General features: G+C 53.4%; 3 protein-coding genes across 6 annotated transcripts; 1 reads left to right on the top strand and 2 right to left on the bottom strand.

Moving 5' to 3' along the window:
• Positions 1 to 197: 197 nt before the first annotated feature.
• Positions 198 to 5,193, top strand: SNN (stannin). 2 transcript variants are annotated; one of them, XM_087912762.1, is made up of 2 exons: positions 198 to 344; positions 1,195 to 5,193. In XM_087912762.1, the coding sequence occupies exon 2, from the start codon at positions 1,277 to 1,279 to the stop codon at positions 1,538 to 1,540; it is 264 nt and encodes an 87-aa protein (XP_087768888.1). In that variant the 5' UTR covers positions 198 to 344; positions 1,195 to 1,276; the 3' UTR covers positions 1,541 to 5,193. The 2 variants fall into 2 exon arrangements, with proteins under 2 accessions (XP_087768888.1, XP_026560251.1); XM_026704466.2 differs by lacking the exon at positions 198 to 344 and adding an exon at positions 897 to 985 and having other exon boundaries at positions 1,195 to 2,963.
• On the bottom strand, positions 2,978 to 12,132 carry TXNDC11 (thioredoxin domain containing 11). 2 transcript variants are annotated; one of them, XM_087912760.1, is made up of 12 exons: positions 11,943 to 12,132; positions 11,126 to 11,342; positions 10,852 to 10,949; positions 10,234 to 10,363; positions 9,308 to 9,401; positions 8,274 to 8,386; positions 7,633 to 7,833; positions 6,654 to 7,383; positions 6,308 to 6,459; positions 5,986 to 6,095; positions 5,309 to 5,393; positions 2,978 to 3,821 (listed from the first exon to the last, which is right to left on the bottom strand). In XM_087912760.1, the coding sequence occupies exons 1-12, from the start codon at positions 12,104 to 12,106 to the stop codon at positions 3,210 to 3,212; spliced, it is 2,706 nt and encodes a 901-aa protein (XP_087768886.1). In that variant the 5' UTR covers positions 12,107 to 12,132; the 3' UTR covers positions 2,978 to 3,209. The 2 variants fall into 2 exon arrangements, with proteins under 2 accessions (XP_087768886.1, XP_087768887.1); XM_087912761.1 differs by having other exon boundaries at positions 11,126 to 11,179.
• A 553-nt stretch (positions 12,133 to 12,685) lies between these two features.
• On the bottom strand, positions 12,686 to 27,084 carry ZC3H7A (zinc finger CCCH-type containing 7A). Of its 2 annotated transcripts, none has more exons than XM_026704462.2 (23): positions 26,713 to 27,084; positions 24,646 to 24,749; positions 24,139 to 24,178; positions 23,576 to 23,773; positions 23,057 to 23,215; positions 22,470 to 22,550; positions 22,353 to 22,388; positions 21,834 to 21,867; positions 21,058 to 21,338; positions 20,647 to 20,854; positions 20,329 to 20,393; positions 19,783 to 19,984; positions 18,973 to 19,134; positions 18,560 to 18,756; positions 17,881 to 17,978; positions 17,434 to 17,615; positions 16,957 to 17,033; positions 16,320 to 16,453; positions 15,463 to 15,568; positions 14,912 to 15,020; positions 14,453 to 14,586; positions 13,905 to 14,068; positions 12,686 to 13,614 (listed from the first exon to the last, which is right to left on the bottom strand). In XM_026704462.2, exons 1-23 carry the CDS (start codon positions 27,082 to 27,084, stop codon positions 13,425 to 13,427), a joined length of 3,333 nt encoding a protein of 1,110 aa, XP_026560247.2. In that variant the 3' UTR covers positions 12,686 to 13,424. The 2 variants fall into 2 exon arrangements, with proteins under 2 accessions (XP_026560247.2, XP_087768884.1); XM_087912758.1 differs by having other exon boundaries at positions 24,646 to 24,746.
• Between the last annotated feature and the right edge of the window lie 81 nt (positions 27,085 to 27,165).

The following is a 27,165-nucleotide window of genomic DNA, read 5'->3' as shown; positions in this document are numbered from 1 at the left end:
GCGGAGCTCCCAAGGCCTCGGGGCAGGGACCCCGACGGGCTCCCCGGGGCCGAGTTGCAGCCCACCCGGCAGGGCGCGACGCGGCGAGGGAGCCGCCGGCGCCGGAGAGCGACGCCCCCGCCGTTGCCAAGCGGGCTCCAGCGCCCGCGCTGATTGGCCGCCGCCGCTCCTTATAAGGCTGCGCCGAGGCGGCGGACGCCAGTGCGGGCGCTCCGCGGCTCCGGCATGGTGGCTGGGCGGGGGCTGCGGCGCGCGAGGGCCCGGGCGAGGAGGAGGAGGAGGAGGAGGACGGCGGCCGGTCGCTCTAGCTCGACGCCTCCCCGGCCGGAAGCGCCGCCTCCCTGGTGAGCTGCAGGGCCGGGGCCGCCGAGCCTGGGGGGCGGGGGCGGGGGGCCTGCAACGGCGCCTGCGGCAGAAGAGACCGCCGCCCTCCCCGGCCCCGCGCTGGGCGGACAAAGGGAGGCTGCTGCGCCGGGCCCGCCCCTCGGCTTCGGCCGAGCCCCTCCACCCGATGGCCGCGTCGGCCCCGCGACGGCCTCCTTTGTTCGGCTGCGGCGAGCGCGCGCCTTTGCCCCGGAGCCCGTGACGCACTCGGCTCGGCCGCTCCGGCGCAGCTGCTCCCGGGTCCCGGGCTCGGGGGCGGGCGAGTCAGGCCGGGGGCGGTGGGGGGCGGTTGGCCCGGGCCTGCGGCCTCACGGGCTCTCTGCCCTCCGCTGGACTTGCCCCCGTCCCGTCTCCGCTTCGGCCTTTCCTGCCAAGGGAGGCGGCGGAGGGCAGCGAGGCCGAGGGCGCAGCCGCTGCCTCTCCCGGGGGTGGGGTGGGGGCTGTCATCGCGGGCCTTTGAGCGGCGGAGTCGAGCGCTGAAGCCCCGCCGCCCCCGCCCCTCCCCGGGGCGCCTTCCTCGCCTGGCAATGCCCGCTCAGGCGCTGGGAGCCCGGAGCCCGTTTCCGGCTGGGCCAGCCTCGCCTTCTCTGAGCAGGCCGGGGCAAGAGGCAGAGCCAGCAGGCTGGCCTGGAAGTGCCTGCTTGGGGCCCCTGCCCGGCCCGTGGAGGGCAGGCCCCGGCGCGCTCAACGTGGGGCGGAAGGAGCCTGGGGCTTTGGGGCGACACCCGGGAAAGGCGCCTCCCTTCTGCTGGGGCTCCTTGGGCTTCCTGGCCTCACGGTCTCTCTCTCTCTCTCTCTCTCTCTCTGCAGGCGCTGAGCCCCTTCCTCTCGGGAGGGAGAGAGGGAGCAGCGTCCCCCAGCAGGGCCCGGGGCCCCTTTGCGGCCGCTCGCCATGTCCATCATGGACCACAGCCCAACCACGGGGGTGGTGACCGTCATCGTCATCCTCATCGCCATCGCGGCCCTGGGCGCCCTGATTCTGGGCTGCTGGTGCTACCTGCGCCTCCAGCGGATCAGCCAGTCGGAGGACGAGGAGAGCATCGTGGGTGAAGGCGAAACCAAGGAGCCCTTCCTCCTGGTCCAGTACTCTGCGCGGGGGCCTTGCACGGAGAGGAAGCCCAAGCTCAGCCCTGGTGGCCCCAAGGCACACGGCTAGCAGGATTTGCACCGGCTGCAAATCCATGGATACTGTGAAGGACACGCAGGGCTGCACCTACCACCGTACCCAACGTTTGGCCGCTGGCAGCCATGCCTGCCAGGGAAGACGACCCTCCTTGCTCTGGGGCATATTCTCCGTCACAAGGTCTGTTGCCAGCCATGGACAGGTGGAGGCCCAGCGTGAACCCCACTCACTCAACCTGCTACTTGAATTGCCCACTGAGCCCTGAGGAGATAATGTGAGCAGCTGCTGTGCCTGGGGAGCCTCTCCAGGAACTGGGAAAGAGCAACCTGCTGGCTGTGTGCCGTGCTTGGATTTAGGAGACGCTGCATGACTCCTGCAGGGGTTTCTCCAAAACCAACGGGGGGGGGGGATGTTGGCCTTGCACCTCGTGTTCCAGGACAGATCGGTGCTTGCACTGGCAGCTGCAGCTACAAAATGCTGCAGTTCTGGACGGCTGCTTCGTTGGTGTGCTTTAATGTGCAGGTGGGACCACCTTCTCTGAGGGCCCTGCCAACGCTGCCCAGGAATGAAGGCAGTCTGCTCTCCCTGAAGGAAGGGGGGGAGGGTGTCTAGGGGAGTAGGCATTTCCGACTGCTGAAAGCAACAGCAGCCCCCAACAGCCAGTGATGACGGTTTCCCCTTTGGGGTGCAGTCTGAAGGCGGCTGGGAGTGCAGCAAAGGGGCGGAAAGGCCCCTGAGTAACTGGCCGCTTCCTCCTTGCCTGCGGATGCACTGCGTTCCGCTCTCCGAGTGGGCTGGGGGCTTTGCTCCTGTTCTTCGAATGCTCAGTTCCCAGCGAGTGTATTTTTGTAGCTAAACCCACCCTCTTTGAGGGGCTTCTGGGAATTCCCGGCCGAGCGCTAGACAGCGTGCTTCTTACCTCCCAACATCTGCGACCCTAACCCTTTTACTCAGTTCCACTTGTGTTTTTATGGCCAAAGGGAGACCCCGACACTTGGCAAGGTCCCCCTTCCTTTCTCTCTCTCTGGCTTAAGCGGCACTCTTCCCCCAACTGCAAGGGGGAGCAGCTTAGAATCCCGCATTGCAGCCCCTCTGCGGACGGATGGGCTCTTGCACACCTTTGCCTGGAGCTCCCTCCCCTCTGTTCGTGGCCAGCAGTTTGGTGGCCCCCAACTCCTTCAGTGTTGCTTGCCACAGACAGCCTCTCATCAACCCCCACCAGCCCCCCCAAGGCTGCTTCATTCTCCCAGAGCAGGTCAGGCACGGCAGAGGCTCCCCCAGCCAGAAGGGGCAGAGAAGGGGGACCCGGTGGGGCGGAAGCCTTGCCCCCCCCCTTAACCGTACAATCGGCCTTCCTGGAAGTTCTCTAAACAGAAAACTGGGAGGTAACCAGGCTGAGCATTTTGTGTGTTAGCCCCAACGGAATAATAATCTTGCTTTGTTTATGGGTGGGGAAAGAGACGCCTCATATGGGCACCCTGCAAGTTGTTTAATTTAGGATAAACGGATACAAAATCTTATCAAATTAGTGCAATTTTAAAGTGCAAAGAACAATCCCTGCAATTTGACAATTTCACAAATCCCGAGACCTGCCACTCTTGAGTCCAGGACTCTCTTAAAAAACAGCCCCCTCCGGTCCAGCAAAAGGGAGGAGGGGGCTTTCTAGGGACACGGCTGGCCGGTCATCCCAGGTTCAGCAGAGCTACTCGGTCCAATTCTCCTTGCTGTGCTCTGCGGGGACCCTGGAGTCCAGCGGGGCAGCCCCTTCCTTTTCCACCGGGGGGAAGTGGCCGCGCCCGGGGGGCAGGAGGCCTGTGGTGTCCTCGGCAGGAGGGCGGCGTTCCGGGCCCGATTCTGCTGCCCGGTGTTTCTCTGCAATGGCGAGCAAGACTTTCAGGAAGGCGTTCTCGGTCAGGAGAGTCTCGGAGGCCTCGGCCAGCTTCCGCAGCTTCTCGGCCAGGTCCTCCAGCCGCCAGGTCCTCTGACTGCACAGCCCCTGCAGCTGCTCCTGGTGGCTCTGCTGCTGCTGCTTCAGGGCGTGAGTCTCTCGCTGCAGCCGCTGGCTCTCGCTCCGGGTTTCGGTCAGCTGCCCCTGCAGCTGCCCCTGGGCCTGGTGCAGGGCCTGGATCTCTGCCTTCAGCAGCCTGATCTCCTTTTCCAGGTGGGCGATGCGTGCCTGCTGGAGGCTGGTCTCTTGCCAGAGGCCGGGCCCCCAACCCGCAGCCGGAAAGGGTGGGCTGGAGTGGGAGAGGACGAATTTCAGGAGGTTGGGCACGCTAATCAGGGAAGTTGCAGGGAACTTGGAGCTCTGGTCCTTCCTAGGGGAGCAAAGAGAGGGGTGAGCCTTTCTGGGCACAGGGGTTGGAAGGGACCTTGGAGGTCTTCTAGTCCAACCTCCTGGCCAATCAGGAAACCCTGTCCGATCTCTTCTGGACAACCTTCTGCTGATGAGAAGCCCTCTTGGCCTGAGAAAGCAACTGGACCCTTTTGGCACGTCCCTCCCAGGCAGCCTTTGGTTAAGTTAGGAGGGCAGTGAGGGGGGGTTTCTGGCTTGGAGCAAGTCTGGCTTCTTTCTGGTGCTGAGCTTGGGGCCCACTGTAACACTCCCAAGAATCTCCCCGAGGATTTGGAGACAGCAGGGAGGAAGCTGCTCTGCCAGTTCCTATCCCAGGAGCAGTAGTGCAGGAAATGCAGGCTCTGGGTGGCGGCAGCAGCAGCAGCAGCTGTGAAATACTGAGAAAACCAGCAGAGCAGCTGTTCCTCCTGCCCAACATCTGGGCCAAGATCCCAGCTGGCAAGTCCTGGATCCCTCCTCTTTGCAGGTCCAAGCCACAATCCGGCTGGGCCAGTGCTCCTTACGACTTCACAATAGCTGAAACTCCGACCTGACTTTCCAACCCAAATGGAAAGGAAACGTGGCCCCGAGGCTTCCAATTGCATCAGCCTGATTCCTTAGACCTTTTGGGGCCTGGGAAATTCCAAACGGCCCTTGAGCTGCACCGTGCCAGGAACTGCACCAGCTGAAGTGCAGTCCGTGTTCCCATTCAGACTACTGTAATGGGGGAAGCAACCTCTGCTGCCCAGTTTTGCCTCCTGTGCTCTCTGCAGGTTGTGGGGGCCTCATTTAGGGAGCTCATTTAGGCCTTAGAATATCTCTCTTTAATCTGGAAGGCAGGCGTGGGAAGAAACGGAGCAGCACTCGGGCAACCTGCTCACCCACTTAAAGGCCGCTTCACTTTGCTAGAGAAAGCCGCTCTGGCCTATGACGTCATGCCAAGGCTAAGGAGTGGCTCGATTATCCAGACTGACCATGTGGGTTTGGGAGGTGTTTGTTTAACCAGGGGACTCTGAGTTCCAATTGTGCCAAGACTTGGGCCGGTCGTTCTCTCAACCCTAGGAAAGGGCCTTGCCAAGAAAACTGCTCATCCAAGAATCACCACTAATTTGGAGGCAAGAACGACAACAAAAAATTGTTCCTTTTAAGCAGCCCTTTCAGATACAAATCGGTTTCTTGTTGCATTGAAATTCTGCTTTCTGAAAAAAACAACAGTATTTTATGCTAATGATGTATAAAACTAGGGTGTGAACTTTTTTTTTCATGAATATTTGAGAGCCTGGGAATCTGCTTGCTGTTTTATCTTCAGTTATCCTGCTTGTACAATTGCAATACATTTTTTCTCTGATAATCAAGGCTTATACTCAAGACTTAATCCAACGTAGTATTGTCACAATTAAGTTTCCTTCCCATATTATACATATATTTTACTTGAACCTCACAATCCAGATGCAAAAACGTTTTACTTGCCGATCATGAGGAAAAAAGAGGATGTTGGGTAGGTGGTCCGTCATGAATTCCCAGGGGAGGTCATTCTGAGAAACGTCAATCCTATTAAAACAGGGAAGGGGGTGACAGGCGGGAGGCTTTGGTAGAGGGGTGTCCCAAAGAGACCCTTGTTCCCAGGGAAGAGCAACTGGCCGGGGGGTGGGGCGGCTGAGTCAAGCATCAGCAAGCTCTCCTCAAAATCTCTTGACACACAAAAACAGCAAAATGGCTTCATTTGGATTTAAACAACTGCGATTTGTTCCTCCAGCATTCAGGTCACACCTGGCAAACACAGGCAAAACCACCAGAGAAACCGCCTTTAGAGAGCACCTCTCCTCTGGCCACTGAGCCATGCACAGCACCTGCCAATTAGGGGTCACCCCGGATGTCTCCCCTTCTCCCCCTCGAAAGGCATGAGGAAAGGGGGGCCGAGGCCCCCCCGGGAGACGCTTCCCGTCACTTTCCTAGCATGGAGGGCCAGGAATAGGCAGGAGGGGCCTCGGCTGCAGAGAGAAAGGCCAGGCAGGTGCCCAGCCCCACTGGGCCTCTTGGGGCTTCCTGGGCTCCAAATTGGCATTGGGACCCCCAAAGGCAGAGGGGGGGGCAGGAAACGATCCCCTCGGATTCTAGGAGCAGGAAGGAGACGCCTGCCTACCTGGCCACCATGAAGCGCTTGGGGGGCAGAATCCGAGCCAGCTGGATGAAGATGTGGCTGAGAGAGGCGCAGAAGCCGCACCAGGGGGCGTAATAGAGCAGCAGGACAGCCTGAGGGGGGGGCGGGAAGAGAGAGGCAGGTCAGGAGACGGTTGAAGGAGACCCCTCGTCGGTCACCTTTCATGGGAGGGTGGGGCAGCCCCTCCCCCCCAAAAAAAGGCAGATCCATGAACGGGAACGTCCCGGCAGCCTTCCCCAAGCCCGAAAGCAGCTGGGACGCAAAGCAGCCCCGGAAGCAGCTCTGGGCATCGCGCCAGCCTCACCTTTGGGCTCCTCAGGATCAGCTCGTGGAAAGTGCTGGTGGTGATTTCCTGAACCAGGTGCTGCTGCAGGCGGGTCTGGCTGGGCCTGGGGTCACCGACGAGATGCCTCTTCAAGGGGCTGTACAGCACAGTGTAGTTGCGGATGAAGGTTTCTGCAAGGAAGAGGCGGGGGTTGGGGGTCAGGAGATCTGCTCTGGGTCTCCTTGGTATTTTGCGCAGCCTCAAAAGTTTGCAGGAAAGGAGAGAAATTGCAGCATTTCCCAGGCAAAATTTCTTGGCTGCCGTCCTCCTCCCACCGCCCCTGCCGCGCAGGTGGAGCCGGCGGAGGGGCAGCAGCAGGCCGTACCGAGGCTGGCTCTTAAGAGGGCCCGTTTCTGGCCCAGGACGTAGTGCACCTCTTCTTGGAGGTCCACGATGGCCGCGAACTCCTTCACTGGGGGAGAACCAGCAGCCCCCAGCCTCTCCGCGTACATCCAGAAGAGGTTGGAGTCCAACAGGTAGAGGTTGAGGGTCTTGTTGGTCCTGCAGCTGAGACCAGAGAGGCCGGCCTGCTCCTCCTCCTCCTCCTCCTTCGATGGGCTCTCTCCGAGGGGAGCGAGGGAGACGTCCCGCGGGTGGAAAGAGGCCCCTTTGGCCCTGACCAAGTCCAGCCGGTCCCTGTTCACTGTCCTGCAGCAGGCCGTGTAGGAGCTGAACGGGCTGTAGAAGCTGAGGAAGTGGCTGCACCAGGGAACCGTCTTGGATAGGACGTGGAAGGAGGCCTGTTCCTTGAGGTAGAAGGAGTCCACGGCGGCCTTGATGGCCACGAAGCTGCAGCGCAGACGCACCAGGGGGCCAGGCTGCACCCCACCCGTCTGGCTGATGCACAGCTCGCAGACGTTGTGGGTCCGGGAGAGGCCGTGCCACTGGGCGGGCAGCAACACCGTGTTGCAGCAGCGGGGGCTGGAGGCAGCTTCAGCGGTGGGGAGGGGGAGGCCGGCAGCCCCCAGGGGATCCCCTCCCCGCAGGGACTGGAGCTCCACGTCCGCTTGCTGGCCTCGGTTGCAGCTCTTGTACTCTAAAGCCAGTTTGGAGATCTAGAGAGCAGAACAGAAGAGCAAACCATAAGCTCTGCTCCCACCGGGGAACCTCACTGCCGCAGACACAGCCCTGGCAGCACGAGGGCCCAACAGCTGTGGCAGGGCATAGGATCCGAAAGGACATCTAGGCTGGTCAGCAGCCATGCCAGGCCTCCCCCCCCCCTCGGGCTTGTTCTGGGATGCCTGGCCAAACAATGGCTTGGACCCCCAATTTCTGAACCCTGCTTAGGGGCAGCCCTCCCTCACCTCATCCAGGAGGGGGTGGCTCTCGGCCAGCGGATCGAAGGGCAGGAAGAGGAGAAGGGCCGGCCCCTTCTTCAGCTCGTTGTGCAGCAGGAGGCTCTTCCCCCCGTGGGGCCGCAGCCAGCGGAGGAAGGTCTCCCGGTTCTCCAGGGCCCACTTCCAGACGTTCTCCGCCGTGAAGTTCAGGGTTTTGTGGGGATAGAGCTAAGCGGGGAGAGAGGCAGTTCTCACAGAAGGGGCAGCTGGACTGGCCGCCTGACGGGATGCAGACCCCCCTCAGCAGGCGCTCCCACCACCCACCTCTTGCACCCCAGGCCGGCCTGCCCACAAAACTCTGCACGGGCCCCGGGAAGCTAATGCAGGGAGGGGCGAGCTTGGCTGTGGCCGATGCAAGGGACGGGGTCAATTCGGCTCCCAGGGAAGGCACAGCTCCGAGCCCGGGACCTGCTGAGCGGAAGGGGATGGTGGACTGGCGGAAGCCGCTTCCAGCGGGACAGAGCTGCGTTTCTTTAGGCGCCGCCTTTGCTCAGCCAAACCGCCCCTGGGGCTGGTCGGGGCTGGTGCCCACAGGGGAGGGCATCGCTTCAAGGCAAGCAGGAGGATCTCTTGGGGGCTGCTGGGGCTCCTGGGATGGCAACACTCACGAGGGAGGCGTTGACATGTCTATGCAAGTAGATGGTGCCCGAGTCAGTCAGCGCGATTTCCTTGGCAAGCAGTCTATCGGTGATCACCCCAAAGTGAATGGTTCCCAGGTAATCTGTCAGAATACGGCAGGGATCCCGTCAGGAAAATGGCTTTTCCCATTTCCAGCTGGCTCCCTCTGGTGGCTGGGAGCGAGAGAGAAAAGCCGCCAACCGCGATCTCTGCTTAGGCAGGCAGGCTAAAAACCGCAGCAGCAACTGGAACACCGCCAGGGGACCCTTGTCCCCTGGTCTTCCTCCCTTTGGCCTAATTCCACTGGTCTACTTCAAAAAGCCTAGGAACGTAATTTCAAAATCGGGCAGAGGGGGAAGGGAGGGCAGGCACCGCCTGCAAAGAAATCCTCCCCTCTGTTGCTGGCTGTTCCCAGGCGGCTCCTCAGCAGCAGCAGCAGCAGCAGCAGCAGCAGGGCATTTTTAAAGGAGTAAAGGCACCCAGGGAGGAGGCTTTCCAGCCTTCCGGGACTCCTGTCCAGATCTGCAACTGGTGTAGCCACCGCAGCAGCAGCCAACTGGAAAGCATGGGGCCTGTCATGGAGCCAGAAGGCTGCGGGGTGCCCGAGAGCCGCCAGAAAGACCCCTGCAGGCCCTGGACAGATCAGGAGGGGCAGATTCTCCCTAAGCTCCACTATTGCCCTCCCTCGGCCGGGCTGGAAGCAATCACAAGAACTGCTGCCTGTCTTCAGGTTCAAACAGGGCTAACAAGGAGTCCCTGCAGAAAACTGTTCCCAACCCCCCCCACCCGCCCCCAGGAGTGAGCAACCAGCTGCGCTTTGTGTCACCTAGGCGGCTTCTGTTGCCATGGAGGCCAGAAATGGAACCTCCTGGAAAGCAGCGCTTGCCCCCTCCGGACACAGCAGGCCACAACCTGAAGTGGTGCAGCAGCAGAGACTCCTCCATAAAGGCCATTCCTGCCCTCGTCTCCCTCGAAAGTGAAAAACCAGGAAGGCCACAGCCCAAAGGGCGGCCCCATCACTGACCTTTATTTAAGGAGTGCAGCGCTGAAGCGAAGAAGGTCAGGTAGCCGGGAGGCTGGGGAGAAGCGTTGAACTCAAAGTATCCCAAGACGCCGGGCTGCAACAGGCACAGGAGAGGCGGGACAAAGTGAACACGGGGATGCCCTTCGCGGAAGGGAGAAGGCTGGACTCGCTGCTGCCTGCCATGATGGGCGAGGGAAGGTAGACTACAAACACCCGGTTTACAAAAAGAGCGGGACTTGCAACGGCAGCAGCTTCCAGCAAGCGCCCAAGCTTTGCAAGAGCAGGGAAAGTCAACACTTGACTAGGGCAAACTGATTTGGGGGAGGGAAGCGGCTACAAAGACTGGGAAGAAAAGCCTTTGGTGGCTGGAAGCGAGAGAGAAAAGCCGCCAACCACAATCAGAGCACAGTCTCTGCTCAGGCAGGCAGACCTTAAAAACAGGAGCAGCAACTGGAACGCCGCCAGGTGATACTTGTTTCCTGTTCTTCCTCCCTTGCCTAATTTAACTGGTCTACTTTGAAAAGCATAAAAACATAACTTCAAAATTGGGCGGGGGAGGGCAGGCAGTGGCTGCAAAGGAACCCTCCCCTTCGTTGCACAGAGATGAGCTCCTTGTGAGCTATTGCCAGCTGTGCTGTACCAAAAAGCCCCCATTCCTTGAACGGAACACACACCCTTGGGTTTCAAGTCTCTGCTCTGAGAACAGAGAGGCAAGAGCTTCCTCCAGCAGCTCCCTTAGCTGACACAAGTTTCTGGCTTTGGGAGGAGCACAGATATTTCAGAATGTCATGCTGACACCCCCCCCCCCATGAGGGAGCCTCAAAAGAAACAGCTGTGCTCTTGGCAGGGAGGGATGGCAGGACTGCCGCTGAAAGCAGCCAGAGCCACCTCTAAAGGCCCAGCACCCCCAGAGCAAAGCAGGTTACCTCGTAACTGGAGAGGAACCGCTGCAGTTTGGACTGAGATGAGATGTAGAGGAGGGGAGTCATCACTCGACGGACAAATTTCTCAATGTAAACAGCATTCATTGGCCCTTTGTATTCGATGGGCCCAAAACTGCCATTGAAGAAAACAGAATCTGTCAGAATCTGTCAATGCAGATCAAATTCCTCTGCTGAGAACAGCTGGAGCTGGCAAAGGCACAACCTCAGCATCGAAGGCCAGGAGGGTCTGCCAAAGAATTGAACACAAGCGGAAAATCACTTTCTCTGATCACAAGACACAGCCCGCCCCTGCTGGCTGGGAAGGTGGTCGTGGGCATCCCAAAAAAGGAAGGAGCTCACTGGCAGCCCAATGCCCTCCTCAGCCTATCGAAACGCCCTGCCTGGCCCCAAAGAGCAGCCTGAGCTGCTGGAAAGGTCGAGCAGCACTGACGAAAAGGCTTGCAACAGGCAGAAGGAACAGCAGGTGAAACCAGAGCCGGACTGGAACTACCCTCACGTCCCACTTCCTTCACTTCGCTCAGGCCTCTGGGATTACACAAAGGTCAGTCCAACTTTTCCCCTCCCATTACAGCCCCAACTCCATTTCACAGAAGTTCTCACCTCTGATGGTACAAGTATATCACGGGAAAGTAGAAAAAATGCTTCTGCTTTCTGCATTTCCCTTGGTTCCACCAGCAATTGATGGCTACAAACAACACCTGGGGGAAACCCGTAAAACAAGCGACCACGAAAGGCTCAATTCAGAAAGCCTTTTTGAGACACGCACAGTAATCAATGGGATCCCCAGCTGCAGGCTGCACATTCAAGGATCTGCAGCGGATCCCAACTGGCAGCCCCTCCAAGGCCTGGCACTGTGCTGACCCCTCTCCCTTACCTGATCGGCCAGGCTCTTTGCCACTCGCTCGATCTCTTCCCGCACGATGGCTGACTGGCCGCACCAGGGAGCATAGAAAAAAAACAGCGAGATCTCTGAACTTTGACGAATGTCCTCCGCTTGATCCAGCTGCCCAAGAAAGAGATCGTGGACTGGTGACGTCGAAGGGAAGAAGCTGAGAGGCAGCTTGGCAGGCATCGTCACATCTTTTGCACGGCTGGCGGGTGGGGGGAGAGAAGGGGGCTCAGAGACCCTCTCCCTACTAGTAGACAAAGCAGGAAAAACCCCTGCCTCCTTTGCCAACCTCCTTTCCAAGCCGAAAAGGACCCTCCCAAGGCCGGAGAAGGAAAAGGCAGGGGGGGGGGGTGAAGCCAGCCGGGGCTCAGCTCCTCCACCCGTTCCCCGCCTTTCTCATCTTAGTCCCCCTCGATTCCAAACATGCTCAGGGAAAGTTTTCAACCGGCGCCTCCTGGGCTGGACCAGAGGAGCCCGCAGGGTCACTTTGGAAGGCCCCCCCGCACTAGAGCCCCCGGCCCTTCGCGGTCACACGCGCCCGCAGCCCCGTTTGCTCGCTTCCAAGCAGGTCCCGGGCCGGCCAAGCGCTTCCCTTCAGCCTTTCCCACCCGGGAACACGCGGCGCCTCCACCGGCCCTCTCCTGCCCTGCCTGACCAGAAAGGAAGCGAGCCTCGTGGCCTTTCCCGGCCACCCTCCCCGCACAGCCCAGGCTCGGGAGTCCGGGCGCCTCGTCCCCGCACGCCTTCCCGGCCCCTTCCAGGCCTTGGCATCCCCCGCCAGGGCCCGGCCGCCCTCCCTCACCTGCACGAGGCCCGCAGGGCCAGCAGGCAGGCGCAGCCCAACACCACAGCGGCGCCGCACAGCACCTCGGGCCGCCGGGCCATGCGGGGGACGGCGGGCGCTCCGCTCTCCTGCGCGGGCGGCGGCGGCGGCGGGGCGGCGGGGCCTTCGTTGGCCGACGACATCCCCTCCCCGGCGGCCGGGCCTGCCTGCCTGAGGCGGGGCCGAGCGCGCCTCCGGGTCGGGCCCGCGCCGGGAAGCCGAACGGGGCGCCGCCACGTCTCCTGGCCCGCCCGATGACGGCGTGACGGGGCGGGGGCGCGCCATGCCCGGCCTCCGCCTCCTCGGGCCCGCCCTCCGCCGCCATGGCCCGCCACGCCAGGAGAAATCTATCGGGGGCGGCCGCCTCCTCGCGGTCCCGTCCGGGCGCCGACACGGGGAAGGTGGCACGTGAGGAGGAGGAGCCCTCGCGTTCCCGCCCGCGTATTCGGAGCAAGAGCGGCACCCAGGCGAGGGCCCCGGCGGCCCTCCTTCTAAACGGCTGGGCCGGCGCCCCAGCCAATGGGAAGGCGCCTGGGCGGGCATTGGCCCATCAGCGGGCCAATGGAAGGGGAAGCTGGCGTGGGTGCAGGTGTCCCGGGAGAGCGCCCCCCCGCCGCCGCCCCCAGCTCCGGGCAGGCGGGTGCCACATCCTGTGGGCCTCCCTTAAGCAGGTTGCCCCTGAACGGCCCTTTGGGGAGGCCGAGATCGCTTGAGGGAAAGTCTTTATGTAAAGTTCTCTTTATTACAGGCAATATTGGTCCGTACAATACACAATACTGACATACAAGCGGAATCTTTCAAAATCATCATTTAACAGTAACGTCCAATAAACAATTTTTAACTACTTGATTCTCAAAAAAGTAATGCGGGTCTCTCTTCCAAGATCCTTTTTGGCAAGTTATATTGAAACATACAAATAGAGAAAAATACCCCATTCAACATATATTGTTGTCAAATGGTTATTTTGCTTAAAATCTTTTTAATAAGAAAATCCTTTTATTAAGCAACCTACATAGACATAAATAGCAAACTGGTTTTTAAAGAAATCCTTTCCATTAAAACATCTGAAGAATTTCATCCATCATTTTCTTCTGAGCTCAAACCCTCTGTCTGAAGAAGCTTACCTTGAAAGGTTTCAGCGGGAAGGCCAGCCGGAGGGCCTCCCTTGGCATTACAACACCCTCCTCTGGCTACTTTCCAATTTCTTCTGTCCAACAGAAGGCGAATAAGCATGTAAGACTTCAGGCTGTGGTTTTTATTATAACTTCACCATTCTGTTTCATGAGAGCACAGACAGACCTGCCGACTTACTCCCCCTAACACATCTACTACATTTTGTTCTTCAGGAGGAACAATACGGGCCAATAAAAGCAGAAAATCTGCAGCTTCTGTCACATGCTTTGGATTATTGTCAAATTCTGATTTTATGCTTCCATCTGGCAACACAATGCATTGTTATCATTAGTTTAAATCTTTAAACAAAAAACTATATTTTCCAAAGTCATTATCATTGGGAGCAATCAAGTGGTCTTTTCGGGCCTTGTTGAACTTCATCCTTAGGACGTGTCTCCGCTCCTCCCATTCACCGAGTTCAGCCGGTCCATGTGCAAATTTACAGTTATTCCCCTCGATACATGAACCAGCCATAAATCTGCACGAAAGAAGAAGCGAGTTACACCTTCTTCTTCTTCTTCGGATACAACATCAAGGCATGGCCTCAGGGACCCAAGGCAAGGCCCAAAGCCTTTGGCTTCCAACCTGGCTGGGCCTCTCTCAGCAGGCAATGAAAGGGGGCGGGGGGGCTTATTTATTGTAGAGACAGTGAAATGGATTAACCCTTTCACTACAACTCTGCTAAACTGGGAGCCTAAAGGAATCGTAACGCGGCATAGCCGGCTTGTGGATACGATAGCAGATCCCAAATTTTCAGAAGGAACCTACCTATCACAAATGCTGAAATACCCAGTTGGAAAGCGATGCTGCCAGCGGTTTTGGTCATCTTCAGTGTGGAAAACTTTCTCTTTATGTTTTTCGGAAGAAATGTGACCTTGCCATTGTTTCTCACTGTTGCAGTTTTTGCCACACATCCAGCAATGGAAGTCCACCTGTTGATACAAACCCAAAGGAGAACTGCAGGGCAGGCCACGCATGTGAATCTAAGCAATTTGCACAGGGCCAAACCTGCAGCTTTCTGGCCGCAAATGCGTCGAAGGGGCCTGAGCATTCCTCACAGCACCTGCTGGCTCCTTCCAACAGCCATGGGCTTCAGCTGCCAGGTGCTGCTACCAAGCAGCAAGTAGCCCTCCGGAGCTGCCTTTAGGCGTGCTAAGGTTACACCCAGAACAGGTGTTTTTGGACATCCTGACCTCTTGCACTTCAGACCATCACAAAGCTCACTCTCCTCTACCCAAAGGCCACACAATCATCAAGCCAGCATTGCACAGCAAGATGGCCGAATCCAGGGTAGCCACCTGATCTCTGTGACTTACTGTGACTTCAGCATAATCGGTTGGCATATGAATTTGTTTCCCGTTTTCTTTGTTTGCTTGAGGGGCTGGATCCTCTCCTTTTTCTGGCTTTTGACTCTTCAGCCACATTTCATACAGCTGCTCCATGTCTTGAACTGAAGGAAAGTCCACAGCAATTGACATTTGAGCAAGGAAACTCTCGGAGGGGGCATTAACTTACTAGCAGAATAAACTGAAGGACTCTTATTATTGTAACTTAATTCTGTCATAGAAACCTGGGGTTATTCTCTCATATCTTTAATCTCTCTGGGAACTGGACTACCGGAAGCCAAATGTTAACCAGATCATCCCCCGAAAGAGGAGACAGAAACGGGCAGACACCACCTACTAAACAAAGGGGAAAGGGAGGGAGAGCACACTCGAAGGCAGAGCCACCAAGGCAGAAGGCCTTCCTGTGAGTCTCAGGGATTGTTTACTTACTGCCGTTCTCTTTCATGTACGTCCACATTTCTCGCTCTTCTTGGCTGTGAGCAAAGGAGCAGTTCCCAACATACAAACACTTCTTGCCTGATGCAATATGATTGCACAGCTAGACAAAGGAAAGGAACAAGTCAGTGACGCCGTGTTCTACCTGTGGGGGAAGAGAAAGAGCTCTGGGCGATCCAGGGGGGAGGAGGAAATGAAGGAACCAAAGCCTGGCGAGATCAGGAAAGGAAAGGCCTGTTCTGGCCTGCAAGGGATTCTGAGGGCAGTCCCTAGGGCACTGAGGGCTTGGCATGTCCCCTGTGGCCAAGGTCTCAGCCCAGCACCTTGGATACGTTCAGAGAAAAAGAAAACATCCACTCCTTTAAGGTAAAATTTAAACTTATTTTCCTAGTTTAGGATTAAAAAAAATATTAAAAAGGTTGAAGACATTTTAAAATAGGATAACAAATTGACTTGGATAACATTAGGATAATCAAGCAAAGTTGTTTCTCTAACGAAGGACCCATTAGGAAAAGGAAAGAAATGGCTTATAAAGACCTGCTCACATCGAATTGCAGAGGTGCCTGCTTCTTTGCGGGAAGGGGCCGAATTGTGTTCCATTTCCTGCGCTCATTTGACATCACCAGCATGACGCGGCGATCTCTGGTCCACCTGTGAAGGAAAGGCCCCCTCTGCTACATCAAGTTGGCAGCCTCAAGATGGCAGCCTCAGAAACAAAATGGAAGCGTCTCAGCTTGTGGCTCTGAACAAAACTTGGGAGTTCACCACTGACACCCTCCTCCAAAACAGAGAAGGACGTCACAGAGCTGTAACCTGGCTTCCAACAACTACTTGCCACCTGAAAGCACCTGGACGTCATCCTGGCAGAAGCTTGCCTACCTAAAGTCTCCTCCCCGAGTCCATCTTAACTGCAGATTCTGGGGCTTTAAACAGCACCTGCTTTGAGGTGAGAGGGGCTTATCTAGCTCAGCATTTCTCAACATTGGCAACTTTAAGATGTGCAGACTACAATTCCCAGAATTCTCCTTCAAGAATTTGAGAAGCACTGCCGAAGAGCTTTGCCGCTTTTATAGCTCTGCCGTGGCTCTGAGGCCCTCTGTGGAGCTGAGGACTTTATTTAGGGCCGGCAAAGCAGCTTTCAAGATCAGATAGCAGAAGGAAAGACTCACGCTTGGTCTCACAGCTTGAAGCTCTGCTGTCAGCCAAGTCAGACAATACAGAGACAGACAGGCAACCAGATCTGACCAAAGGGAAGTCTACATCGTTGCTAAGGGTCAGCCTGCAAACACAGCGGGCCACAGATTCCCTCAGGTGGTGAATACAAGTGTCGCTACGTGAATAAGAAACCCCCACGTAACTTGCTGCCTCCCTCCTGCACCTTTGAAAGGCAGAAAAGACTTACGGGTGCCTGGCTTTTGCACTGCAGTATTTTCTGTTTTTGTCTGGCTCACTAACTTGGCCATTTCTCCAACACTGAGCACAGACAAACTTCATTTTCAAATTCAGGGAGCCATGCTTCACCTGGTTGCTGAGAATCTTGAGAGATACAACAGAACACAAGACATTTTAGATTGGTCAAAATGATTCTTTGGGCCATTAACTACCTACGAAGAAGAGACAAAGCCATAAAAGCCACTTTCTCCAACGTGGCTCTACCTGAAATTTAAAATTTGGTTCAGAACCCTTTCCCCCTTCCCCCCCAACTGAATGCAATGGCAGGAGCAGCCCGGTGGACGGCAATCATGGAGAGGGCTCTGGCTAGATATTTATGGAATATCTTCCTCAGCAAGCAATGAAGGGAACCAATGCAATGAAGCCAGCCATTTAAGCTTTAAGAGGGCGTGTTAGCTTTTGGCATTTCTTTTTAAGTATTTCTGAGGCAAGAGATGGCTATAACATCTACAGGAATTGAACCTAATTCCTTCAGCAAATAAAGTTACTTTCAGGAGAGGGATTTTTTGGGTGTCGTCCCCCCCACCCCCCCAAAAACCCCCAGTACTATATTTTCATCTCTTTGAGAAGCAGTCTGAGAGAAATACCTGTGCTCCGTGTGTAGTAGAGTCCAGATTCTGCCAATATTTTTTTGACTCTTGAACAATAGCCTCCTGAGTAATACCTGCAAGGAGGGAAAGAGCCAAGGAAGACAACCACTTTATGAACAGATCAATATTATGATGCAGTATTTCAAAACAGCTTCGTCTTGCCCAGGGATATGACCAGAGCAATGCTAGGCGCTGATTTCCCCCTTCTGCAAGGGCTTACTTTCAGGTAACACAAGCAGAAGATCACAGGTGATTATACACACAAATTATTTTCTGCTTTCATACTGCTGCATGAAGTACTATTGCCTGAGAACACCAAAAGCAGAAGAAAAGATTTGGCTCTTGAGAGATTTCTGCTTAAAGAGCAAGCACGTTTAGAAAAGTTGTGTTTTACAGCATATGGATGGCTGGGTGAGAAAGTAACCTGCTTAACTCCCGGAGGGCTGAGAGAGCTTTTTAAAAGCATAGTCTCACCTGTCTTACTCTGCATCATCCACACTTGGAGTTCGACAAGACTGTGAGCATAGAAACACTCATCATCCCGTGAACAGCCATAGCGAGCTTCATGCCTGCACAGGTCTAGCTGACCTTGAGGATGAAAGGGTCGTATCTTAGAATACTTCACGGTCGTTTCTCGCAAAATGTGGACAAGGCACCTAGGTTATGTTGTGGAGGGGGGCAGGTCAGAGAAAGGTCCAGTGTAAGTAAAGGAAGTCTTTGAAAATCGTATAAACCATTTTAATTAGCAACACCTGGTCACTTAAGTGACACATTTGCCCTCTTATCTCTTACTGCAGCCACCCTCTCCTCCACACTCACATTCTCAACAGGGAAGGGGGCACAATGGGAGCCCTGGAGAAGGACACACCAGAAACAAAGCTGCACATCTTATCTGAATTGCAAGGCAGAAAACGGACATACTTGTTCTCCTCAAAGTCGTGCATAGCAGGGTGAGAGCAGGAAGAGGAGTTATCCTTATTCCTCTTGCTGATTATTCTGGGTTTATGCTCAAAACATTTCTGCAATGCAAAACCAAAGTGCTTCAGCAAAACAGGCAACCCGCTCCTGACCAATTCTGTTTGCAAGGACCAACCCAAAGGCAGTCAAGACCAGAAATCTGGGTAGAAGGAATAACTCTGGGGAGGAAATAATTGTCCCAGGGAGAGGAGAAAACTGGCTTTACAGCCCAAGAGATGCTAAAACAGAAAAGGCAGCTAAAAGGCCTTGGCCTTTTGCCCTGCTGCTGGGGGGCTCGGGGGGCAAAGTGTGGCTTTCCTTTTCTTAGGCTTGTTTTGAGTAGCTACCTTCTACTGATTTGGTAAACCAGAAGAAAAGCAACTAGAATTTATGAGGGGCAGATTGCTGGCAGCTATGCCTTTTGTTCCCAGGCACCTACACAAGGTCCTTGTAGGGGCCACATTGCTGCCAGGATGAATTGGTCTGGTGTGGCTCAAAGGCTCATTTGACAAAATGACAACCGGGAAGAGGGGACGTTGGCAGCCAAAGCCAGGACCATCAGCCCACCCTTAATGAGACCATTCCCCAAAGCCACAGGGCCTCTACGGTGAAGTTCCCTCATGCGGCCTAAGAAGAAAAGCACCTCGCACAGAAACATGAAGAGTCCGTGATGCTCCTGAAGAAGGCGGGAAACGGTCAGGCTGATCTCTCCGCTGCCTTCAAAGAGGGCTTCGCGGCTGAAGGCCCCTTTCCGCTCCAGGGTCCACACGTCAATCTCCTCTTGACAATAGGCAAAAGTGCAGTGGCCAGAATATCTGCATTCCTCTCCCGCGGCCACATCTGCAGCACCACCAGACAGCAAGTGAGGCAGACAGGAAGCTGCTGGAGCCCCCGGCTGGTCCTAGTTCAGTCTCCCCTGTGGGAAACCAGGGGCCTCCCAGGGAACGTCCTTCCAATAAGTCAGTAAGGAAGTGCTGCTCCCACCCACCCACCCCACCCCCCACCCCCCGGGGAAAAACAGGCATCAAACAGGCATCTCAGAAAGGGCACCCTTACCTTTACATATATAATAGGGTCCCACGTACTGGGTTTTCGTTGGTCTTGGCCTTATTTTTTTCCAGAATTTATCTTCAGAGTTCTTTATTCTACCAATTAAGATGTCCTTCTTACATATATGCTCTAAGTTCAGATGGTAAGTGTACTCCAGTGATTTGGGATCTAAAGGAAACAGGAGAGAGGTTACAACGCTTGTCCCATTTTTTTCCAGCCCGCTTGATTTTCTCTAGCCGCCAAATGCTGGGAGCGGGGAGTCTGGAAGCGAAGGTTATCGGGATCTGATGGGAGGAGGCTGAGCCGAGCACAACGGGGTCTGTAAGAGGGGTTGGGTCTCCATCAGGGGAGGCTGATCCCTTGGGAGATCATTTAGTTTCCAAAAGCAACAAATTTTTACATTCTATATTCTCACTCTTGAATTGCTCTGAAACTAACACGTGGGCAGTAGGGTAATCGCTACCAGTTATATATACTGAAAAAGAAAGAAAGGGGGAAAAAACATGTCATCTGGCTGAGTTATAAAGCCTCAAACGGCAGGTTTCATGCGTAGAAAGCAAACTTCATACACACAGCTGCGCATGCTGACCAAAATGTCCTCTTACACAGCCAGCCTGTATTTTAGGGATGTTTTTAGGAACCAAAAGAAAGAGCAATTGAAGAGTTCAAGCTAAAGAAGAAAAGGAAGAGGGGCAGAAAGGACCCTTCTGTTCTCAGAAAAAGCCTGAAATGTGGGAAGCTGCCTTCACACACACCCCACCGCCCCCCTGTCAAAGGCCAGGCCATCCCAGAGCCCCCTCCCCCCCAGCTCCTCACCCTTCTTGATAAAACACGCCTGGCAGGCCTGCCTGAGCTCGTGGGTGCCTTCCAGGGGGTTTCTCGCCACTAAAGAGGATGCCACCGTTGGCACAGGCATGTTGGCAGGTGTGCTGCTGAACATGCCAGAATAGTCGCTGCAAGCTGGACTTGCAACCCCCATGTAGGACTCAGCCCCAAACAAACTTGTGGGGCCGTTCATCTGTTGGAGGAGAGAGACACGCTGTGGCTGGAAAACAGTCTCACTGCAGCTGTGGAATCCATTTTTACACCCTGCCCTCTTTTCCAGGAACCCAGGGAATTCTTTTGGGGTCTTTTCCTCTGCTCCTTCTTATCATTCCTACCATTTTGCAAAGTGGCAGCTGACCCCAAGGCCATCCTGGGGCCTGACAGAGACCTGAATCCAGGCCTCAAGTCGCTCTACTTGTTTTAAAATGTATGGAGATTGCAATTCCAATTTTAAAAAGGTCATGACCAAAACAAACTTCATCTAAAATTTGCACACAACGGTATTAGAACTGCAAAGTGTTTGTGAAAGATACTCACAAGCCGAAGAGGAGAGTTGCTGTTTAATGCTGTGTTGACGTCTCTAGAAAGAGAATTGGGTATATCTATTGGAATTAAGAACAGCACACATTAGTCTGGTACGGATGGGTTTTGCCTGCAAAGCAAAGCGGGCCATGGCCTCACTCAGGGGATGGGATTTGTTTCTGTCAGACTCCAGTCCCCTCTCAACACCACCTTTGATTTCAAGTGGGGAAGTCAGAACTTTTGGCCCCCCCGAAACAGATGCACCGCTTTCCTGGGGCTGCAGCCTTGACAGAAGTGCTTCTCCTCTTAGGCTTTGCTTAAGAGTGATCTTACCTCTTTTAGAGTCGCCCATGGAGAAACTATTTAAAGAGGAACAAAAGTTGTCCAAGGCAGAAACCAAGGGCTGGGAATACATTTCGGAAAGGGAGGCGGCAGGAACAAATCGAGCCCCAACTGACAATGTTCCAAGCAAAGGGGCAGAAAACGGGATGCTGGAAGCAATGGTGGCTGTTGGCATGGCTCCTCGGATGATGGCACTTGGCTAAGCAGGGAAGAGAAAAGGGATAATTCTTGCCAGGTTCCTGCCAAAATTTCACTCCCCCTTCATGAGATGACCACTGCAGCTCTAACCTCCCCCTCCCCAAAGGAAAGAGGCACAGAGAAGGGCCCGGACAGCTTGTGAGAAGCCCTGGAGGAGAAGGCAGCCCCCCCACCCGCCACATTCCCTAAAGCCAGAGCACTGACCATTCCACCATCCCCCGGATCAGACACCGAATCGAGCAATTCGTCCAGCTCATCTCCAATGATGTCGTCCCCGTCCTCACAGTCCAAGCAGCCGTCCGGGATAGAGAAGGGCCCTCCATTGGCCAGCGAAGGGGCAGAACACGCGGTCTTCTCTGCCGGGAGAGCCATGCGGGACACGGCTGCTAAGGGAGGCAGGTCACTTGGCAGTTCAGGAGCAAAACTGGAAGAGGAAGAGGAAGTGGAGGAGGAAGAAAGAATCTTTTCCGCCCAACTGGAAAAATCTGAAAGAGATATTGGTTGGGGAAGAGAGCTTTTAGCAGAGATTCTCAAAGGAGGAGGGCTTGGAGGCTGCCACATCCTCTCTCAGCCCCCCACTGATTAAAAAAAAAGTACCAATGGATGCTTTCCCTGGAAGAGAGGCAAGGCTTGTGCAACAAATCAGAAGATCCAGAGAAGTGTGACTGTCCAAAATGTAAACAAGCATTACTCTTTACCCCTCTTTAGAGAGAAAGAAAGAAACAAGCAGCATGTGTTGAATGGCGAGGCTGCAGCGGGATATTCCCTCACCTTTTAAATTCTTGGATCCCATTTAGCCCAGACACTCTCTTGCTCACTTAGAAACCAGTGGGACCCAGCGGAGACTTGGGGAGGGGAGAAAGGTCTCTCCATCCCACAGAAATTCAAAGCAGCAAGAACAGACAGAGCCACCTCAAGCCCCACAAAGTGGATACTGTTGTTTACAAAAACTTCCTCCCATTAAGTCCAGGAGGCCTCACCTGATTCAATGTCTTCTACAGAAGAATTTGAGCTCTGAAAGCAAACAAATGATCAGTCATCCAGAAGTATAAGCAGCAAAAGACTTACGCCAGCTATTTTGCAAAACATGTCGGACTTGGCTAAATAAAAGACAAGATACTCCTGCAATTTTGATACCAGATATCCTTTCAATTAACCACTGAAAGTTGCTAGGAGTCAGGTGGCATATATTGTACATGCAATAAATTGCAAATCACTTTTGGCAAAGTGGCCACTGAAGCCAGTGCTGACCTCCTCCTTTCAAAAGCAAATCTGACTTCTATTTTCTATATGAAAGGGGAATCTCAGCTAAAAATCCTAGTACACAGACCATTCAAATTGAACAGGTACTTATTCTAAATATTTAAACTGAACAAATCTCTAGCAGACAGAGGTTCTAACTAGAATGTTTAAAAATGTAGAAAGACGTGTATCTTTGAACCATGTCATATTTTTACTTCACTAATAGGATCTAAAGGGAAAACAGAACAAAATCTTACCTTTGCTACTTCTCCAGAAACAGCGTTGGGGGAAGGCTGCAAGTGAGCATATCATTGTAAGTAACAAACGCATTAGGAAAAACTTCAGAACAGAAGCACACAACTATTTTCACTTACTTTTGCCCTAACGTAGGCTTTTCTTATTTTCAGTCCAAGCTTCTGAGCAAGTTCTTGGGTTAATTTTATCACATTTTCATCCTAGAAATTAAAATAAAAGCAGGATGCAATGCACATTAGCAACAAAAGTTTTGTCAGAAATGTCACACAACTGCATCAGGTACATCAATGCCACCTGCATCTGATCTGGGTTCTGTAGGGACTCATCCTGAATCAGGACTGAATATCAAGAGGCTTCTGGAGGCCACTGGAGTGGGGTGCCAGTAAACCTAAATAATTCTTGCAGTGGGTCCAGGCAAGGTAATGATGTACATTTATGCATCCATTTATGCATCATTTATCACTTCAGTCAGCTATGACTCTAGGCCACATGCAACATTTCAGTAAAATAATACAACAACATATAGTCATTCCCTCCCTCCCGGGCCATGGGATTGCTAGCCCAAAGAAGATAGGAATGGAGTCAAGCTTCTCCAGCATCTTTTTACTTTAGAGGAATTTTCTACTCTCTTGCTGTTCTGAAATTACATGCAGGCAAACTCTATTAATGCCCCACCCCCGCCCTCTAGCTGATGTGACATGCGTACCTGGGGCACTGCGAGAGAGCATTTTGCCACAGCATCGTAAGCCTCTTTATATCTTCCCAGTTCTTTTAAAGCTTTGGATCTCCGGTAAAGGGCTCTGAAATTATTTTCATTCAATTTTAAAACTATCCCACATTCTTCTAGAACTCTGTCATGCGACCCCTGTAAGAATGAAGGACGAACAGTGTCAAGCATTTTGCGATTTGAATCTCAGGCTGCAAGCATATTCCAAGACAATACATGCCGCACACACAAACAAAAAATGTACATCAGGCCAGGTCTTTTTAAGCTCTTAGGATCTCAGAATGCCCATTGCCAAGGCTGCTATTATTGCTGCCATTTTAAGGTGATGAAACTGTTGTATTTTTGCTACATTTGTGTTAACAATCATAGTGTTTGTTTTTAGTACTATACTGTTAACTTCCTGGGCTGATAAAATGCTGATTCCATCACACCCACCAGGGTTACAAAATGGAAACCTAGTTCTTGATAAGCCATGAGCTTTTTTTAGGAAGCACCTACCTTCTTGGAGTAACAGGCTATACGATTAACATGCAGTTTCTCTAATATCTCATCAGAAATGTGGATTCCTTCAGAATTGGCATAATCGGCTATGTTCAAAGCCTCAGAATAATGGTTCAGTGACCCTTCCCAATCACCTTCTCGGTATGCATCGTTTCCTTCATTAAACAGGTTTTTAACAAGTTCTCGTATGAAGATCTGAAAACATAAATCCTCTGTTAAGTCACACAGGTTGTTCTGCAGCTTGACAAGGGGCGCTTTGCTATCATCAATAATTTGTTCTGGAGGGACTCCAGGTAGCAGCGTATAGCAAAGCTTTAGATCAGTTTGGAGTAATGTTCCATCTAACAACATGTGGTAAAAAAATCTTGAAACCTACTGTCCTTCCGCCACTTCTACCCAATGGCTGCTAACAACCAAGCACTAATTAGACATGGCTGATGTGGGTCAATAAGGTAAGAGAAATCATCACATCCTACAACAGCCAAGATTCTAGAAGTTTCTACCCACTGTTGAGACCACAATGCCTCAGGTAAAGAAGTTCAGAAAGGAACATCAGTTACCTCATATTGTTCTTGAGACCCTGGGTAGGGTAGAGTAGATCTAGAAATCATAAAGATAAAGAGTATCAAAGTCACATTCAAGGATCTTACACACCCAAGGCACTTGCCACTGAAATTCTCGATCATGGCTTGTACCTGTGCTACACACTTCACACAAGAATTAATTTTGCAATCCAGATTATCTCCAAAAACACCAATAAGAAAATATGATTGGAGCATAATATTGCTAACAGGGCAGAAGGTGCAGTTCCATGTATAGCAGATATTCCAAAATAAAGATGGAATCAAATGCAAATTAAAGAGTTCTACTTAACACAACATATGAGAGACAATGCACTAAGATAATTTGTTTGCCTGTGTTTTATTTTGTAACAGCAAAGCTAGGTGATCTTTAATATAAACTTATATATCTTACAATGTATGTAAGAAGAAAATATGTTGCATCATGTTTTAAGCAGTGGCTCAACAGTTCTCAGACACAGATGTCTAGTTACTCAAAGTACTTACTGTATAAACTGCAGCCCTTTCTTAATGTCCTGTAGCCTGATGCTCCTGTCCACTGAAACACTGGACATGTTATCATGAGCACCCTCGTCTTCAATACGCAGCTTCTGAAACAAAAGTAATAGCCTGTTGCTGGTTTGCAAAACAATTTGTGAGAAGTTATGGAAATAATCAGCTCCAACATCAGCCTAAATTATTCAACATCAACTCTTATAAAATAAATCCATGTTTACAAAACAAGTTTGTTTATATTAACTATATTGATAAACAATGTTTAGAGTTGTTTCCACCTGAATTGATCCATACGTTAATTAGCTCTGTTAATCTAGACCAAGAAAATAAATTAGGCAATAAATACTGCCTCTGTTCTATCATATCCCTCTGAGCCTGGGATGTATATAAATATAATAACTTTTGAAATCTCATTTTAAAAACAAAACAAAACCAACATATAATTCCAAGGGGGGAAAGCTACAATGCACTTTTGCTAGGTTTTTTTCCCAATACTTGAGATTACAATTCCCCTAAGATATCCACCCAGCAAGGTTGTTGTAATATATTTAAACCAATCCAGCGAACAGCAATAAACCCTTTCATTCTCTGTGAAAATCAAATCTAGTTCACAAAAAATATGACGCACAATGTTATACAATTTTTCACTGTTTTAGCTAGAAGTTAATCATTCTAAATACTACAACATAAATCCTAAACTATTACAGTAAAAGTAAGTGCAAATAAATACAGCCATATTTTAAATAAATTTTCAAGATAAGTCCCACCCTCTAGGGGAGAAAAACAAAATACTTCAAGTAACGCAGGACTTTTGATTTGAGTTTACTGAAGCTAACCATTTCAAATATTTCCGAAACATTCCAGACAACTGGTCTACCTCAACATATTTTAAGAAAACATATTCTAAAGTAGGATTAAGAGGCTCACTATTAATTGTGAGTCGCTTTCTACATCTAATCCATGTTAACAAAGAACAGCAGCGCCAAAAACAAAAAGGAAAACCAAAGCAAAGAACAAGGCACAGAGAGTCCTTGACGTGTAACAGTTCATTTAGTGACTGTTTGAAGTTACAATAGCATTGAAAAATGTGAGTTATGACTGTCTCACACTTATGACCTTATGCGGCATCTCCATGATCAAAATTCAGACGTTTGTCAGCTGGCTTTCATTTCTGAATGTGATCCCATTTTGCAACCTTCTGATAAGCAAAATCAACGGGGAAGCCAAATTCACAAAAAACAACCATGTTACTAACTGCTTAACAAATGTGGCAAGAAAGGTCACAAAATAGGGCAGAATTCATTTTAACAACAGTCTTCCTTGGCAACAGAAATTTGGGGCTCAACTGTGGTCGTAAGTCAAGGACTACCAGCAAAGAAGGAACGGCGAACCTCTGAAAGGCATCCCCGAAACGGTTGTCCCCCCGCCCCCGCCCCCCCTTCGCCTCGGGTCTGGGTCTCGGTCACCCAGGCAGCCGGGAGGCTCTGCCAACGCCCCCCCGCGCCCCTTGCCTCCCAAGAGCAGCCGGGAGCAGAAGCGGAGCCCGTTTCCCCTGCCAGCCTCCCGCGGGACAAGCTCCCGCTCGGGCACAGGATGGCGACCGACGCAGCCGAGCGAGGAAGGGGACTCGCGCTCTACAGCACCAGGGGTCAGAATCGCTCCGGGCTCACAAGGCGCAAACGTGGCGGCGCCGGGCTGGGGTGGCGGGAAAGCCCCTCCTGGGGCTGGCAGGGGCTTCCCTCGGGGGAGGCCGAGGGTCAAAGCGGCAACAGGACCCCGCGGCGGCCGGAATCTCCTTCCCCTCAGCCAGAAAGGCCTCCCGAGCGCCGGCCTCGGGCAGGCAGTAGAGGCAGAGGCGCCGTCGGGCCGGAGAAGCCGCGGGGCCGCCTCCCCTTCCGCTCGCCCGGCCGCCCAGCACGCCTTCTACCTCCCGGCCGGGGTCTCCCGCGCGCGGCTCTGCTGCAGGGGTCGGCGCGGGGGAAGCGGCCGTTCCCCTCCGGGGGAGCGCGGGGCCCTTGCCCGCCGCGGGAGGAGCTGGGCGGCCCCGCGCGAGCTCACCTCCGTTGTCGCGTCTGCTCTGCCTGCGGCCTCTCTGACTCCCTCAGGCCGGGGCCGAGTCGCGGAGTCGGCGGCAGCTATCGAGGAACGTCGCCGCGAGCCAGGCCCTCTGCCCCTCTCTCTCTCTCTCTCTCTCCCCCCCCGCTGCTTCCGCCTCGCCGGCGTCCCCTTCCGGCCTAGACCTCTGGCCACACGAGTTAGAGCGCCCCCTCTAGACCGGAGGCCACCTGGAGGCGCCGCAACGTGAAACCGCGGTCGAAACGGGCAGTCGCTTCGGGGGCGGGGCCACGGACGACTCGGCCAAAGAGCAGGGCCGAGATTGTTCTCCCTCTCGTTCCCATTGGTCTGGACGAAAAGCTGCTCCCTGCCCATTGGTTACTTTGCATCGGTGGGCGCTTATGATAGGCCAATACTTTCGATCCTGGGTCCTGCACTGTCCGAGCCCCTTGAAAG

This window comes from Pseudonaja textilis, chromosome 14, assembly GCF_049901715.1.
Source record: "Pseudonaja textilis isolate UNSWEBS1 chromosome 14, rPseTex1.2, whole genome shotgun sequence".
NCBI classification, from domain to species: domain Eukaryota; kingdom Metazoa; phylum Chordata; class Lepidosauria; order Squamata; family Elapidae; genus Pseudonaja; species Pseudonaja textilis.
Note: the sequence above shows the minus strand (reverse complement) of the source record. Positions and strands in the feature narration are given on the sequence as shown.